This window comes from Dermochelys coriacea, chromosome 21, assembly GCF_009764565.3.
Source record: "Dermochelys coriacea isolate rDerCor1 chromosome 21, rDerCor1.pri.v4, whole genome shotgun sequence".
NCBI lineage: Eukaryota > Metazoa > Chordata > Testudines > Dermochelyidae > Dermochelys > Dermochelys coriacea.
In genome coordinates, this window is record NC_050088.1 from 9,136,323 (window position 1) to 9,152,890 (window position 16,568).

The following is a 16,568-nucleotide window of genomic DNA, read 5'->3' on the forward strand; positions in this document are numbered from 1 at the left end:
ATCGAGAACAGTTTAATTCTGCCATTTATATCCAGGGCAAGTAAAGAGTTTGACTCAACACCACCCTTCAAGTCTCTTTGGTTTGCACCTACCTGTATTTCCAGCTGCTGCACCACTTGCATTTGAACTCGACACTGGGCCGTGCTTCGGTCATCAAGTGCGTGTTCTGTATTGAGGTGTCTAGACAGAGAAGGATGGATTTTATATGGACAGTTCCCAGAGCCCTCCATGAAACATAGCACCTCCTACTGGCCCACGTCCGCACCTACCTGCAGGCTGCAAGCACCTCTTATCTGTATTACAGGAGCACTGGAGGCCCCAATCTGCTAGTTACGTTACATGACAGTCCCTGCCCTTAAGAGTGTGCAATTTAAACAGATAAGACAAAGCATGGGAGGGGAACCTGAGCCTCAGAGCAGCAATGTGACTTGGCCAAGGTCACACAGCAGGTTGTTGGCAGAGCCAAGAAGAGAACAGCAGGTCTTCTGCCTCCTAGGCCAGGGCCCTACCCCCTGGACCACACGGTCTCACAGCCCCTTCCCCAACAGCACTTGGATCACCTCAGCTGTAGTTTGCCACAGAGAGTCCACTGAAATCCAAAACAAACAGCTGGTACCTGTGGAGGGTGAGCCTGCAAGCCAAGCCCCCGGGGGAGGTGTGCGTATGGTACAACCGTTGGCTCATTAAGCTCAGCTGGAGAATCCCATTTCCAGGATGTACCTGGAAAGACTGACTGCACCCAAGGAGCAGGTTTCCAGGCAGACACAGGCAGCCTCGTGGGGATTCATTTGCATTCCATAAGGAACTCCCCAAAGGCAGGAGGTGGCATTTATGAGGTGCTCTGCATCCTAGACTCTCAGTGCCTCATGAACATTCATGCATGAAGCCTTTCAAACACCCTCCCCCAGGCAAGTAAATATCATCATCCCTATTTTACAGATGGGGAAACAGAGACCGAGGAGGGGATATAGCCAGGTCAACGGCAGAGCTAGGACTAGAACCCAGAGCTCCTGACTCAAGGTCCCATGCCTTACCCACAAAGCCTTCCCCTTCCTCTCTCTCTGCCATCAAAACAATAACCTCATGGCCACCTTCGGCAGCGGAGCCTTCTCCTTACAAAGTCCCTTGTTGGGACACGTGTATGGCATCAAAATGGCCCATGCTTGCTTTCATGGAAGAACATACAGGACCAGTCTTAGTCATGATTCCAGGTTGAGTGCTCCCTGCCAGCCAGGAACTCTCCTCCCTCAACCACATGGAGATCCCAGCCACGAGCACAGACAAGCATGTCAGGACAGGCAGAGAAACCCCTGGGTCTGGAACCCAGGGAGAGCGGAGATAGCTCAGTGAGAGGTGCCGGGCTATGGGCTCTCTCTGGAATAGGGGAATGCCTTGCTCTTCCCTGCCTCTTGGACTAGGAATCAATCCTGCCTTACACAGCTCTGTGACGTCTCTCCTCCAGGCCTCACCTTGCTAAACCCTGGGCGCTCAAAGCATGGCCTTCTGAGCCTGACAAGTCCTGCCTCTCCCTGCAACCGAGGCACACAAGGAAAGCTGGCTCAGGGCACTGGTGAGAGCCGAATGAGCAGGATAATTCTCCGCCGGGGTGAATTCAAGGTGCAAGAAAACATTAGGGCTGCATTATGTTTTGATGTTTTAACTACACCTGCCACGATGGTGCTGTCTAAAGCCACCCTAGGTCTTGCAAATGTGGAAACCCCTCGTTTCAGACTCAGCGGCAGGCGAGGGGATTTGGTAAAGAAACAACGTGCGGATCCCCGTCAGCTCCGCTAACTAAACGAGCACAGAAAGTGAGCCTCCTCAGCCCTGTGCGGCGAGTGCTCTGCACTGTCAGCAGCCTGCCATCGGTGTCTCCTCTCTCCTTTTCCTGAGCTCTGAGTCCCCCTCTTTTCCCTTCACCTCGAGCTGTGCTGCTCTTAGGCCTCTGTTCTCTCTCCCCCGACCCTGCCACTCGACAGATCCCTGCTATCAAACCTCTCCCTTGACCATCAACCAGAGCCATGCAACAAACAGCAGAGAGCCTGCGTTCCTGGATGCTGCGGCGTTGGGAAACCGAGCTCCCTGGGCTGGGGGCAGCTGCTGCTGACATGCCGACAGCAATATCAAAGTTAGAATCCGCGTATCCCACACTTCCCAGAGACGCTGGGCTGCACACTCCCCACTCCTGCCCCATTTGCCCCCCTTTGATCTCTCTCTCTCTCTCTCCAGTCTCTCTGACCAGTCAGTTCTATCCCTTGCTCTTCCCCTTCCACTTGCTCTGGATCGTCCCTCTGCTCCCATCACACACGGTATGAACGTGGCAGGATCCTCAGATGGTGTCAAGCCAGCCTAGCTCAATGGGCTTACTGGTACCAGCTGAGGATCTGGCCCACGGTCACCCGAGCTCCAACTTGCAGTGTAATTGTCCTGCTGCTGTAATGTGACTCCAGAGGGCAAGTGAGGGGAAAACCCTGCTCTCTAGTATCTGGGATTTTACTTTATAGGGGTGACGTTTGGCATCTCCTTTATCGTTCCAGGACTTTAAAAAGTCCCTTTAGGGGCAGGTTAATCAGATCAGAAATATGTAAATCACCTGGCCTCGCACTGATCTTCCACCTAGGGTGGTGTGGCCCAATCAACAGGACACTACACCGGATCTTGAGACATGGTTTCTATTCCCAGCTCTGCCGCTGGCCTGCTGCGGGACCTTGGGCAAATCCCTGCATCTCTGTGTCTCAGTTTCTATAAATCAGCGGCAGTGATACCGACCTCTGCTGTAAGAGCCATAGATGAAAAACACTCCATAAGAGCTAAATATTATTAGAGTCCTCAAAAGCCTTTACAAACATGAATTAATTTAGCTTCCACTCTCCACCCCCGTGAAGTAGGTATTGGGGAAACTGAAGCACGGAGAGGGGAAGTAGCTGCTCGAGGTCACATGGGAGAGTCGACGGCAGCACCAGGAATAGTTTTATAGGTTATAAAGCCAGAAGGGACCATTGCGATCACCTAGTCTGATCTCCTGTACAACACAGGCCATACAACCTCCCTGAATTAACCCATGCCTGAACTACAGCAGATGGTTTAGGAAAATAGCCAGTCTTGGTTTGGAAATTGCCAAGGATGGATTCTCCATCACAACCCTGGGTAAGTGATAAAAAAAGAAGTCAGGCTCCCAAGCACTGTGCTCTAGCCAGCAGGTGATTCTTCCTGCGGAAGCCACTGTAAATCTCCTCAAGGATTGTATTATGTGCAGATAACGGTATTTCATTTCTCTTGACTTCCGCTCCATCCCTTCTGTTTGGAACTCCCTGCATGCTATGCCAAGCAACCTCCCTGTCTTCAAAGCCATTTAAAACTCATGCCTTCCAGGAAGTCTTGCTACAATAATCCACCATGGTTTGGATGATTGAACCCTCTCCACTTTCCAAGAAGCACAGATTTGGAAAAGGTGGTTCATCTGGGGCTCTACGAGCCCATGTCACATTATGGGCTAGATTTTCACATCAGTGAGGTGTGTAATCCCATGGCAAAATGCATGTGTAATTTACAGGTGTAATTACCAGACACACAAATCAGGTAATTGTATGTGCAAGTGACATTTGTGAATGCAACCACAGTAACCACGCAAGCAAATTAGTTGTGAACTGCAAGCACGCAATGCATGCCTAACTTGTTAGACAGTCCAGGGCCAGATTTTGTGTGTCTGATTTAGGTCGCACGCTCCTAGGTGTAAAGGCAAAGCCTCTATCCATGATGGAACCAAGCATACTACTGGTGTGCAAATGATGGTCATTTTGGTGACTGTCTCCAGCCAGGACTGGGGACAAAACACAGAGATACCATGGGAGAAGCTGTCCAGATGGGCTCTACCCACCAACCAGCAGCAGGAGGTACCAGGATTCTCACTGAAAAGCCTGTTTATGGGAGATTTCCAGCCCTATCTTGTAAGAACAAGTTGTTAGGGACAAGCTTTCAGACTTGTATCTGAACTAATCCAACAAAATGTTTGAGTTTCTTTCATCAGGACTACCTATCCAGCTGGAGACGGACTAGGGGTCTTTACTCCTTGCTCCTCTGCATGGTCGGACTAAGACAGGAGTACTTCTGCGAAGAATAAGCTGTCAAGAGTTGTGCCATTCTCTGCCGAAGGAGGAAAGTGTAAAATTGAGGGGGGGGGGGGGGGAGAGAATCTTATCTCAGTGTCAGAAAGTTTCCATTCTTCCTTCCTGTGCCCAGGGGTGGAGTTCCTCAAACTGCTCCAGCATGTATAAGAAGCCCAATAACTTGGGTACAAATTGATCCCGTGGATTCAGATGCACCCAAAATTCAAGCTGTTTGAAACATTTCCAATTTAAAAACAAAGACAAATTTTTTACAAATATCTTCGCAAAAATTCTTCCCCCACTTTCAACCGTCTCTACCCAAAACATTGGAGAAGCTCAGGATTCAGACGGGGACTTCACAGATGGTGCCCCTCTCTGCATGAGTCAAACCAAAACCAGCGATCCAAACACTACTGAGCTTCTGATCTAGTTTCAGTGATAGTGGGTTGGGCCCATCCCTGCTTGCAATCCGCTTGTGAGGTCATTTAAGTATTAGACCCATTGTACAGATGGGGAAACTGAGGTGCCGAGAGGCAAAACCTTACCTAAGGTTAGCAAGCCAGAGGCAGAGAAGGGAATAGAACCCGGGAGTCCTGAGTCACCACCAGAGTCTTGCTCTAACCACTAGGTGGCACCCCTCTCTGTTCCTTAGCTGCAGCAAGGCACAATGCCCCCTGTTCTCTCCTCCTGGCCCTTTCCTTTGAATAAAGATGCTTTCTCCTTCTTAACCTATCTCCCCCAACACACAGCAGTCACTCTTCCCTACGCCCTGACTGAGCCTGCCTTGGTATTCACTGCAGCTGGCACCTATTTCACCCTCCGGTACTCCCTGCCTGAACAAAGTGGGGAGGCAGGCCGGCCCATGGCTGGTGAGATCGGCTGACGCGCTGTTTGTAAAACAAAAGTCTTTCAGACACAGACACACACACGCACAGTGCATCTCTGCCCCAACTCCCACAACATTCCCTTCAGTGCAAAGGGGGGGGGGGGAAGAAAAAAAAAACACACCTGTCAGTTTCTTCTGATGTCTTTGCTAAAAATCCCGGCTACAAAAGAGATCTAATTGCAAATGAACTAATTAAGTACACCTCTGACGAAGCGTGAAAACAATTTGTTTGACCCCGACGCTAGCAGAGGGCTCTTAGACAGCAGAGTTAATCAGCCAGTGACAGAGCCCACAAGCGGTGTCAGCAAGCTGCCGCGCTCCCATCTGTTTCTCTCTCTCTCTCTCCCCCTCCCCCCCCCCCCCTTACTGAGGGCGAGCTGCTAACTTTCCTCGTTTGTCTTCTCTCGCCCTCCCCCACCCAAGTCCTGTGATTTCTCTAGATCTCTTACAGTCTCTTCTCCTCTGGCACATACTCCCCACATCCCTCTCACATGCCCCTGGATGTTCAGACTAATCTCCTTGTTATGGGATGGGGGGCCCCCCCAATATAGCTATTACTCTTGAATCTACTGTCCACCCGCTGGCTGAATTGAGAAGTTTCCAACTCCAAGACACAGGGAGTTTATCATCCCCCTTGTACAGATGGGGAACTTGGGCACAGAGACACTAAGACCCAGAGTTTCCAAAAAGGGACGAGTGATTTTGGGGGCTCAATCTGAGACACCCCCCCCCAAAGAGGCCTGACTTTCAGGTAGTGCTGAGCTCTCTGGAAATCAAACCCCTGCAAGGTGCTAAGTTGGGTGCCCCTGCAAAAAATCACTAGCCACTTGTGGAAAAATCATTGCCAGAGATGATTTAAAAAAGGCCATACCTGTAGCCTCTGAAGAGACAATGAGCTCTGCCTAAGACAATTGGAAGTCATGGCTTTTCTGACCTACCTCTACTGCCCTTAGCCTGGGGTGCAGGTGCAAGGACCACCCCCTTCTTCCCAAAGCAGTACTGAAGTACAGGGTGCCAGCGACAGGTAGGGCTGGACAGCCCCCAAATGCAGGGCAACTTGCAAACCACCACACTGGCTGCACAACCTGGGGGAGCCAGGAATGAAACGACAGCCCTGGAGACACACAGCAGGGGGGCGACCTACTTGACAAACTGTCCCAAGTCCTCACAGAGGGTTTCACAACCCGGCCACTTGCATTCTCCGTGTCCATACAGAGGGTGGGATCCGGGGTTCTCTTCATGAGAAGAGCTGCTGAGAGAGAGACAGTCAAGGGAGAAGGAACGAATCATTACATTGGGGATCTTACACATGTCAGGCTGGCTACTGCAGTTCCAAAGAAACTTCCAGACCAGGACCACCCCAAGATATTAACACATCTCCTAGCACCTTTCAGCCAAGGCTCTCAAATGCATCAGTCAAGCCTTAGGAGGCTGGTGAACATGATTACAGCTCATTTCCCTGACGGGTAAGCTGAGATGCAGAGAGGTTAAGTGATTTGCCCACGTAGCAACAGAGCTGGGAACAGAGCCCAGCTCCCTCAATTCCTAGTCCACTGGACTATGCTGCCCCCACTCCCAAGGGCAAACAATGGACCCATTAGCCATCTAGCCTTTTCTTAGATCTACAGGGCAAAATAAAAGGCTGCCCCAGCTCGGTTCTACCTGTCCCTCCTTGGCGTGAGCATGGCGCTCTGTCCATTGGGGAGAGAGTGGTGGGAAATGGGAGGCGAGACCTTGGCGGCCGAAAACGAGGTAGAGTTTGAAGTATTGGTGGTCAGGTCGAGGCCCTCTTGCTTGATGCTGTCTTCTACAGGCTGGGTAGCGGTGACCTCTTTCCAGAGCTGCTGCAGGTCCGAGGGACACACAGCTACACGCCGGATGGGGTCAAGGGAGACAGGAGGAAAAACACATGCACAGAGACAAGGGTGAAGATATGGACCGGAGAACCACCGCTAACCAACAGTAATCCACGCTAAGAACCCAGCGCAGGGCAGCTTTTAGTTTCATTGAAGGTGGGTGAAGAACATCAGCCTGACAGCCCTGGAGGCCCGAGCGCTATCTAGCCATGCTAGCAGCAGCACCAGCTTCCCTCTCACTGCCTCGGCTATCGCCACAGGAAATTCAGTGGGTCTGGTTTGCAGGCACACGAGGGAACCTTACTTTCAGGCTTTGCTCCGCGAGGCACTCAGACTCCCCTGCAAAGTTTTGTTCCGAGCGTGGGGGTCCAGTGAACCTACCGCTCAGTGGAAATGGCACAGTTTCACCTGGCGGTCCGTCCCGCCTGCTGGAGCCGCACACTTTCAACAGGCAGGTGCAAACGATCATTTGGCCCTGGCCCCAGGCTTGCTTCAAAAGGATCATGAAGCTCTCGGAATGAGCTGGGAGGAGTTTCCAGTGCGTCAGTCAAACCAGGGAGAGTCCTGAGTGAATCTAGGGGAAGTCGTGCCTTGCTCTGGCCTCTGCTCTTCACCCAGATGGGCCACCCTTCCATAGGCAAACTGGGCATTCATTCTCCAGGCAGAAGAACTCTGTCTTCTGGGCACGCATCCCTCGTTCCCAGCATCTGCCTGTACCACCAGCCCCACACAGGAACCTCTATCAGCCAGGGCATTAAACAACAGACAGGAACCATGTACGCAAACTCAGGGCCTGGTCCTGTTCCCACTGATGTAGAAGGCAAAACTCTCATCGCCTCCTTCATTGGCAGCAAGATCGGGCCCTGAACTTACAGAATACACCTCAACTGCTCCTATGCAATTTTACTGCTATCGAATCTACGAATCACCGTGACCGCTCCTGTACAGCCCACGACGGTGCTGGAATGAGACAGACTCAAGCAGGCCTGAAGTGGGTTGAAAACCACCCGGTTGCTACTAAAAGCCTAAGAGTTCGGAGGCTGCGTTCGTAGCAGCTACGCAGAGGGTGACGCCCACCAGGCCGACTGGAGCGGAGGGCTCGGGCTTTAAAGGACGGAACGAGAGCGGGGAGGTTTGCCACGCGCTTTACCTTGAGGAAGGGTCTGCAGGGGAACGGTGCCTTGTCCCGGCTGAAGGCTGACCAGCCCTTGTCGCTGAAGGTTTAACAAGTGCTGCTGCTGCAGCTGTTGCATCTGTAGTAGCTGCTGTTGGAACGCCAGCTGTTTATTCCCTAACGGCTGCTAGGAGACAAAAGGGAAAAAAAAAAATCAAAACATTATTTTCCACACTGCAACCGAGGCCTTAAAGGGAAGGCGGGCCCCACAGAGCGTCGCGGAGTGCCGGATCCCAGCATCAGCCCTATACCTGGTCAGCACAGATCTTTGTCCTAATTGCTGGTCCTCGGTAGCCAGTCAGCATGTAGCCAAGACCGTCTTTGATCTATCGGAAGAGGAGGAGGGGAAAAAAAAAAAAAGGGGAGAGAGCGAGAGAGAGAGAGAGAGAGACAGAGTGTGTGCGCGCGCGCACTTGCTTAGAGCACCCGAGCGCTCCAGCTCCATCTGTTCGATGAGTATTTCCAACGCCTGTGCATTGGGATCACGCAGGGGGCTAAAGAACACCACCGCTGCTTTGCGCTACTATTCTGTGCCTGGCTGAGGCTCTCCACACACCTTACAAACATTAGCCCATTGAGCTTCCTGGGAAGAAGGCAAAGTTATCATTAACCCTATATTACAAACGTGGTTACCAGGAGTGTTTTCCCAGGGCTGGAAAGAGGCCAAGGTGGGTAAATAACATCCCCGTTTTACAGAGAAATAATTATTTTTACCAAATAATTAGCTAAGCATCACAAACCCGCCGTCAGGTAGTTTTTGGACAATTTGTACAGAACATGGCACAATGGGACCCCCCCCCCCCATTCTTGGTTGGTGCCTAGGCACTGCCATAAAAGATAACGTATAAGAACTTGTCCTCTAGGAAATGTCCACTTAATCTCCTGAGGCTAACAGCTGGTTTATGGCCTGTAACAGGATGGTTTGTATTCCTTGCTAAACAGATTTTTCCCCCCTCCTCTTTGAGTATTTACTGTTGTAACTCTGGATAGTCTTGCTGTTCATACAAGTGTTTAATCTCTTCTTGAATCTTGCTCCGCTCACGGGCCTTCAGGCTAGCTTGTGGCAATGAGTGCAACAGGCTCCATGTGGAGTTGTATTCCCTTTCCTCAGTTTTGAATGTGCCACCTCACAGTTGCAGCAAACATTCCCATGTTCCTGACTGATGAGACGGGGCGGAAAATGGAGGTTCCCGATCGCCCTTCTCTATCCCATCTGTTAATTCTGTGTGTTATTATTTGTATTGCAGCAGCACCTAGGAACCCCAGTCCCAGACAAGGATCCCCTGGTGCTAGGTACTGCACAAATACAGAACAAAGACAAGGTTCAGCTGCACTGTAAGGTGGGCAATCCCACTCTTTATACCTGCTGTTCAGGTCGCAGTGTTTCCAAGCCCCTAATTGTGCTCATTGCCAGTCTTTTGTCCCCCCACCTCTTTAATTTTATGCCACAGAGAAGGAACCCAGATCCTCAGTTGCACCTGTGGGCTGGGAGAAACCAACACAGAAAGGTAAAGCAATTGCATGGAAGACCACAGACGGTACCGCTCAGATAAGACATACCCTCCCCACCTATCAGCTGACTAACTCAGTGGTTCTCAACCTATTACCACTCTGGGCCACATATGCAGCTCTCCATGTTTAAATGTGCTGCATCCACATAACATATATATGACCTATATGGCCCTGAAGATGTCACACGGGCTGCAGCTGTGTGCTGGTTGAGAACCACTGCTCTAACTGGTATAACTCGGCTAGGCTGAAGCCATCTCTGGGGAGGTGACAAGAAACACATGAGACATAACTAGAGGGGGAGAGGTTTGAACGGGGGAGGAGGGAAAGGGCAGGTGCTGATCTGTGGCAAGGTGGGAGAGAGGGAGCCTGTCTGTACCTGCCCACTCTCAACACAGCAGTGGGCTTTGCCGTAACCCTTCCAATTCTGGATTCCTTGGACCTGTTGTCAGCACACAGGTAGGCCAATGTCAGGTGTTAAGGAGGCATTGCCTCTCTGAGTGCAGAGAAAGCTGGGAAACTTACAGTTGCTGCTCCAGAAATCTTCTCTCATCTCAGATACACATTAACCTAAGACAGGGAACTCCTGGAGAAGTAAAAATCCACAAGGCCTGGTCTTCACTGCACAGTTCACTCAAGCACTGCCCCTAACTTGAGTCCACACAGAGAAACCTCACACTTTTCCCCCAAGTTGGCTGGCCTGAGGAAAAAGGGGGTTTTTTGTTTTTGTTTTTTTAACACTCAATGTTCTCCCTTAGGTTGCAAGCTCTTCGGGGGCTTGGACTGCCTTTATTTTGTGTTTGTACAGCCCCTAGCACAATGGTGCCCCAGTCCAGGGCTATGGCTCATAAGCGCCAGGGTAATACTGGTAATAAATTATAATTATAATAATGTTGGGTGAGGATTCACAGCTTGGAGCCATTGTTAAACAGTCATCCGTCCCTGCCTCATACTGAACACGAAGAACTGACCCAACTTGAACCTCTGCCCAACTAAACCCTGAGCTTTTAACCAGGAGCCAAGACATGTGGTAAATCCTGGGAGAAGAGACTCTTCTTGGAAGATTCCCAGGTAGGTGCAAGAGGTTTGGATCATTTTGGACAAGACTCGGATAAACTCAGGAGCTTCTTACCGCAAGCAGGAGGGCGGTTAAACAGCACAGCTGGGAACAAAAAGCCCATGGCTCTGTCACCAACTCATTGCGTCTCTCTAGGCAAGTCACTCACTTCGCTGTGCCTCAGTTTCCTCATCTACAATGGAGATAAGGAGGTTGACTCACCTCAGTGCTGGGCTGTGAGGGTTAATCATTAGCATCTGTAAAGCAAGGTGAGCTCTTGGGTTTCCTTGAACAACAGTAGGGTATTTAGATCTTTGGTTCTCAATCACTGGGCCAGAGTGGATGAGACCCTGTCTTGCACATCTCCTGGCCAGGATGGCTCCCAAAGGAGAAATCAACAGGGCTTTATCCCCCAAGTTTCAGGGTTTCCTGTGCTTGGTGACCAAGGCACAGACTATAGTGATCTCCCTTCGGAGAAAAAAAACAAACCTTCATCTTCTAACTCTTGGGTGTCTGGGAGACAGCGCATGTTAGGGTAGCCTGCGCACTCCAAGGCAAGATCAGGAATGTAGGGGTAAGAGACTCCTAGCCAGGGGACCAGGGAGGACTATCTTCACAGCACTTTGGTGGGGAAAAAGATGCGAGGAGAGCAGATTCCTGAAGGCCCCAAAGGAGACAGAAGTTGTGCTCAGTGGTTGCCAGACAGTCATTCGTTGGGAAGGGTTTTATGGGGGTGTGAGACGCACACATGTAGGCCTGGAGGGGAGGGCGGGGAGCCCAGCCCTAGCCTTTGTTACCAACGGCAGCCAGAGTTTACTTTCTCCTTTCCCCATGGGCCTTTCGGCAAGCACAGGTTCCTGCCTGTTACATCAGGCCACCTGAACACTGCCTCATTCACTCAACTTCCAGGCTGTAAAACAGAAGGAAATTGGGAGCGGATTAAGTCATTAGGATCCCCGGGGCAAATCACTTTCACCTCATAACTCAATAGGGCTCTTTATCTTTTCCATCTACCTGCTCCAGAGTCCTAGGAACCCTGGCGGGGGCAGCAGCTGCTGTGACACCACCTCCAAAGGGCCTCCGGCGTGTGTACGTACAGGCAACAGCATGGCAGCTGCAGGGACTCAACGCACAAAATCAGCAGGGTGAGACCACCTCTCTGCGGCACCCGCCAGCGGGGGAATCTCAAAGCACTTGCGACTCTACAGCCCTGCATGAGGCACTGGAGGATGGCACCCATTTTACAGACGGCCGCACAGAGAAGCGACTTGCCCGAGATCAGGGGTTGGAGCTGGGAACGGAACCCAGGAGTCCTGCCTCCCAGTCTCCTGCTCTAAAAACCACAGCTGCACTGAATAAATACCAACCTTTGCCCTTTGGGAGGGGAGGGGGTCACAGACATTTTTAGGCCAGTCACACTCAGCTCCAGGTTTGAATTTAACCATCAAACTGCTGAGCTTGGGAGGGAGGGAGGGAGGGTGGGTGTGTGTGTGGGTGTGTGTCAAAAGTCACATCAGCTTTGTCTGGCTTCAGTGTCATTCAAAATTGATAACACCGTGGGGCTTTGGCTGGTGCTTGGGCCACGTGTGCCCCAAAACGCTTTGTGAGTCTTGGATGGTTTTATCACTTGATGATTACCTGTTCACACCCTCTGAAGCGCCTGGCATGGGCCATTTTTGGAAGACAGGATAGTGGGCTGGATGGGCCATTGGTCTGACCCAGTATGGCCCTTCTTATGCAGGTTTTCTAATAGCGCAGCCTCCTCCCCTGCCCAAAATCAGGTGGGTTAGTTGCAAATATGTTATATATATATATATATATATATATATATATATATATATATATATATGTATGTATGTATGTATGTATAGCACAAATTCTGCAAAAGACCAAAAAAAAAAAAATCACCCCCAACACCCGACTATACCCTCTACCCCCACCCTTTTGCCCTCCAGCAAGCCACATCCCTCCAGCTCCCTCTTATAGCAGTAGGGAGGGGGCAATTCATTCTGCCAGGGAAAATAAAGTTTCCTTCTGGTGTTGCCTGGCTGCTTGTGTCCTTCCCTCCCCCACCGCAAGACGTGCGGCTTCCATAGTCTGTGGGTTTCTCTGGACACTTTCACTTTCAGAGGTCATCCGCGGTGCGCTCTTGATAGAACCAATGAAGTATGAAGCTTATCTGCCCACCGATAAAAATCTCAAACACAAAGAAAGTAATTCCTGAGCTGCACTCTGCCAGTCACCAGCGCCCCTTGGGGCGCTCCGTTTTCTCGTGTTGCGGAGGTGGGGAGATGAAACGGGGAGAGAGAGAGTGGGGGGAGGGCTAGTAGGGAACAATCCAGGATCCTGTCCCTCCCCCTCCCCCTCCCCCACGTGATCCCCATACTCTTCCCCAGAGACGGGGCCCAAGTTCCGTACCGTGTTTTGTCTGCACTCTGTTTACATTAGACGCAGCTGAGTGGGTGCAGCTACTGGGGTAACAGGCGCTGTCACTTTGATTTATGAGCACATCAAGAGGAGTTTCGGCGTGACACTCTGGACTGACAGGAGCACTTCATTAATCTGACGCCTAGGTTACTTGCTAGCCAATCCCCGCGCGCCGCCTCCCCCCGCCCCGCCAAGCTGTACAATATCAGCCACTACACGGGGGCCAGGGTTGGAGAGAAGCCGTTTAAAAAAAAAAAAATCCCCCTCTCCCTCCCAAGTTCTTTGGAAGCACAAAGGGACCAAATTTGTAACAATGGGGACTGCTGGGTTTACCCGTACCCTGGCTCTGTTTAGAGTAGCGTTGTTTCAAAAGACAGCAGCAAGAAAATTACACCCGCCTGGACATCACTTCTGCTTTGCCTGCACTTATCAAGTGAAAGAGGAACATGGCAAGGATACTAATGATGTAAGTTTCCCACCCCATGAAAATAAAACTACTCAGGCCAGGGTGGCAGAGCTCTGCTTAGAGGGTCAGCACTACAAGACGCCTTAGTCTTATTTCAAATGCGGTAGGTGGAAAATCCAGCCCAACTCCTGACTCAGTTGGACAGGGTCATCTCATGATTTCCTCCAGTGTGCATACCTGGTCTCTCTTACGCACCCACCCACCCCTCTTTGCTCGCTCTCACCCCATTGCTGCAAAACAAGGAAGTTGAGACAGCAGACTCTGCTTTGTTCAAACCTCGAATTCCCAAGGTCTATCCCCCACCTCATTGCAAGTGATATCTGGAAGAGATATATATGGCACATCACTGCATCTGCCTGGACAGGATATAGTCCTACACGCTTTTTCGCGCTCTCCTCCATCCTCCTCTTTTCCTGTTCTTCTCCACTCCTCAGGAGGTTTCCAAATATGCTCTGGTTCCACTGTTCCAGCTGGAGAGATCTGAAACTCTCCTGCATGGCAGGCTGCTACCTGTTCTGAACCTCACTGTACAATACAAAGACCCAGGCAGAAAGAGATGCCCACTCGCTGATCCCCTGACACCTGAAGACAAGTTGGTAACTTATAGTCACACCACACTAATCCATGAACTCAATTGAAGGGAAAGAAGTCACTCAGTTTACAAACGTTGTAGTGGGGTTCGTAATTAAATACTACCATGGTGGTATCTGCAATAATGCAGTTATTCCCTATTCCTTTAGCAAACAGTGTTATCACAATTTACCACCAAGTGCTTCCTATTGGCAAATGTTGACTTTTTAATGGCAACCACCTAATTCACTTTGTGAAATTGATCTCTATTCAGAAGGGCCGTCCCACGGCCTACACACCACTTACTCAGCTGTAAGACAACAGGTGCTTGCCATATTAAGTGAGGCATCAGACTGGTGCTGGTCCTGTGCACAAGAGAGTGTACTGCATCATTTCCAGATAGTATATTGATCATGAAACAGGTCCCAAGGCCCACTTCCAAGTGGCAATTCTTTGGGCTCAGACCACTTCAAAGTATCTCTAAAACACATCCACTTTGCCCATAATTCCAAAGCTCTTCCTTTCCCAGCCAACTTGTTTTTGTCAGTCACTCAGGGCATTGGTCCGGAGCCCTTTCCTTGCGGCAACTCTCCTTTCCATATTGGGATTCCTTCGGAAATCTCTTTGCTGGATTTGCAGGCAGGCTTCATGGCTGTACTTTAGTGGTGTTTAGGAGAGTCTTTTTCCACACACATGCACCTCTTTGATTACTTAGCATATAATGAATAATCCCCCAAAACACAGTAGTAATTTTAAGGAATCTTTAGAAAACAACAAGGCATTGATTCCTGTTGGATCATTAATCAATAAGCAGCTTTTTAAACTAAGTAAATCCCTAGGTGAGCCCTTTGCCAGAGCTTAGTAGAGGCACTGCAAAATAACGTCTGTGGCCCATGGGAAAAGATGCTCTGGGAAATGCAGATTTAAGCCTCTTGGGTTTCTTGAGCATATCTGGATATGTCAGCTACCAGGTCATAGTTTGGATCAAGTCTGACCCCTCCACCTTGTAGGTCAATGCTACAACAATAAAGGGGATGGACTAGATGACCTCTCAAGATCCCTTTTCAGCCTTACGTTTCTATGGTTCTCCTTTAAGGGCTTGATTCAAAGCCTATTGAAGTCAATGGGAGTCTTCCCATTGATTTGGTCAGTCATTGGCTCAGGTCCTAAAGCCTTAATTTGGCAAAGTGTTTAGACACATACGTAAGTACAGCCTCATTCAGTAAAGCACTCAATCACATTTCACTTCTAAGACCTTGCCTACACTGCCCCTTACAGTGCTGAAACTTTCTTCGATCAGGGGTGCGAAAAACTTTAATTTTGACTGTGTAGACTTACCCTAAGTCTCGCTGAAGTCAAAGGGGAATTGAGCAGATGCACAAAGTTAAGTGTGTGCTTTGCTGAACAGGGATGGACTGCTGAATGGGGATCTCTGGGGCATATATTCCCATGGCCTTGCCATATCAAGAGACGGCACAAAAGCAACCCCCAGGCAGGAGACTGACAAAAAGCTCCCCACAGATACCAATGAAGGTGTGGCTTGTACATAACATAAGAAATAACAATGGCCATGCTGGGTCAGACCAATGGTCCACCTAGCTCAGTATCTTGTCTTTTGCCAGCAACCAGTGCCAGGTGTTTCAGAGAGAGTGAATGGAACAGGGCAATTTATCGAGTGGATGACATCCCTTGTCATCCAGTCCCAGAAATGTGGGAGGAGTCCAGAACAAACCTTGTTCCATACTACAGAAAGACAAACTATATTTTTTTGGCCTTTTTTTTTTTTTTTTTTTTTTTAAAAGAGAAACAAACCTCAGAGACACAGAATACGCATGAAATCATTTAACAATTCAGTCATTCTGAGAAGACTTTCAAAGTGGCCTTCTGGAATAAAATACCAATGCTGTAATGGACTCACAAACCATAACCCCCTACCATTAACTTAATTCTCCACTTTGTCTTTTTATTCACCTGGGTGTGTGAGAGTGTGAGTGTGGAATCTGGAGAGTCAGGCACCTAACTGCCCTTTGTGTACCTTTGAAAGGCTCCCCCCCACACCCCATTGCATCTTGCCCAAATCCTGGATTGAGAGCTCTCTGGGGCAGGGACTGCCGGTGTGTCATTTGTTTGCACTGAACCCAGTAAAATGGGAGCCCAACACCGGCTTGGGATTCTTTGGTGCTATCGCAATAGAAATAACAGTTTAAAAGGTGCCAGGCAGATCTAAGTGGGCCGATAATAGTGGCTTTATCTCAAATATGGCAAGTTGAGATGGTTTATTCCCCACCCCCTGATAGATTGTGGAGTAAACGAATACTAGACAGAATAAAAGCAGCGTGTGCAAAGAAACATACCCCAGAATAGTAGTGATACAGTAGAACCTCAGAGTTACGAACTGACCAGTCAACCACACACCTCATTTGGAACCGGAAATACACAATCAGGCAGCAGCAGAGACCAAAAAACAAACAAAATGCAAAAGCAAATACAGTACAGTACTGTTTTAAACGCAAATGA

General features: G+C 49.8%; 1 protein-coding gene across 4 annotated transcripts in view; it reads right to left on the reverse strand.

The window, feature by feature from the left end:
* The window catches only part of FOXP4 (forkhead box P4), a 133,613-nt gene that overhangs the window by 25,545 nt on the left and 91,500 nt on the right, over positions 1-16,568 (reverse strand). The window contains exons 6-9 of one of the 4 annotated variants that reach the window (XM_038379963.2): positions 7,999-8,149; positions 6,655-6,859; positions 6,137-6,244; positions 93-180 (exon numbers count right to left, since the gene is read on the reverse strand). In XM_038379963.2, coding sequence (XP_038235891.1) covers positions 93-180; positions 6,137-6,244; positions 6,655-6,859; positions 7,999-8,149 — 552 coding nt within the window. The remainder of the gene's footprint in view (positions 1-92; positions 181-6,136; positions 6,245-6,654; positions 6,860-7,998; positions 8,150-16,568) is intronic. The other 3 variants (XM_038379964.2, XM_043500355.1, XM_043500354.1) reach the window with 3 other exon arrangements.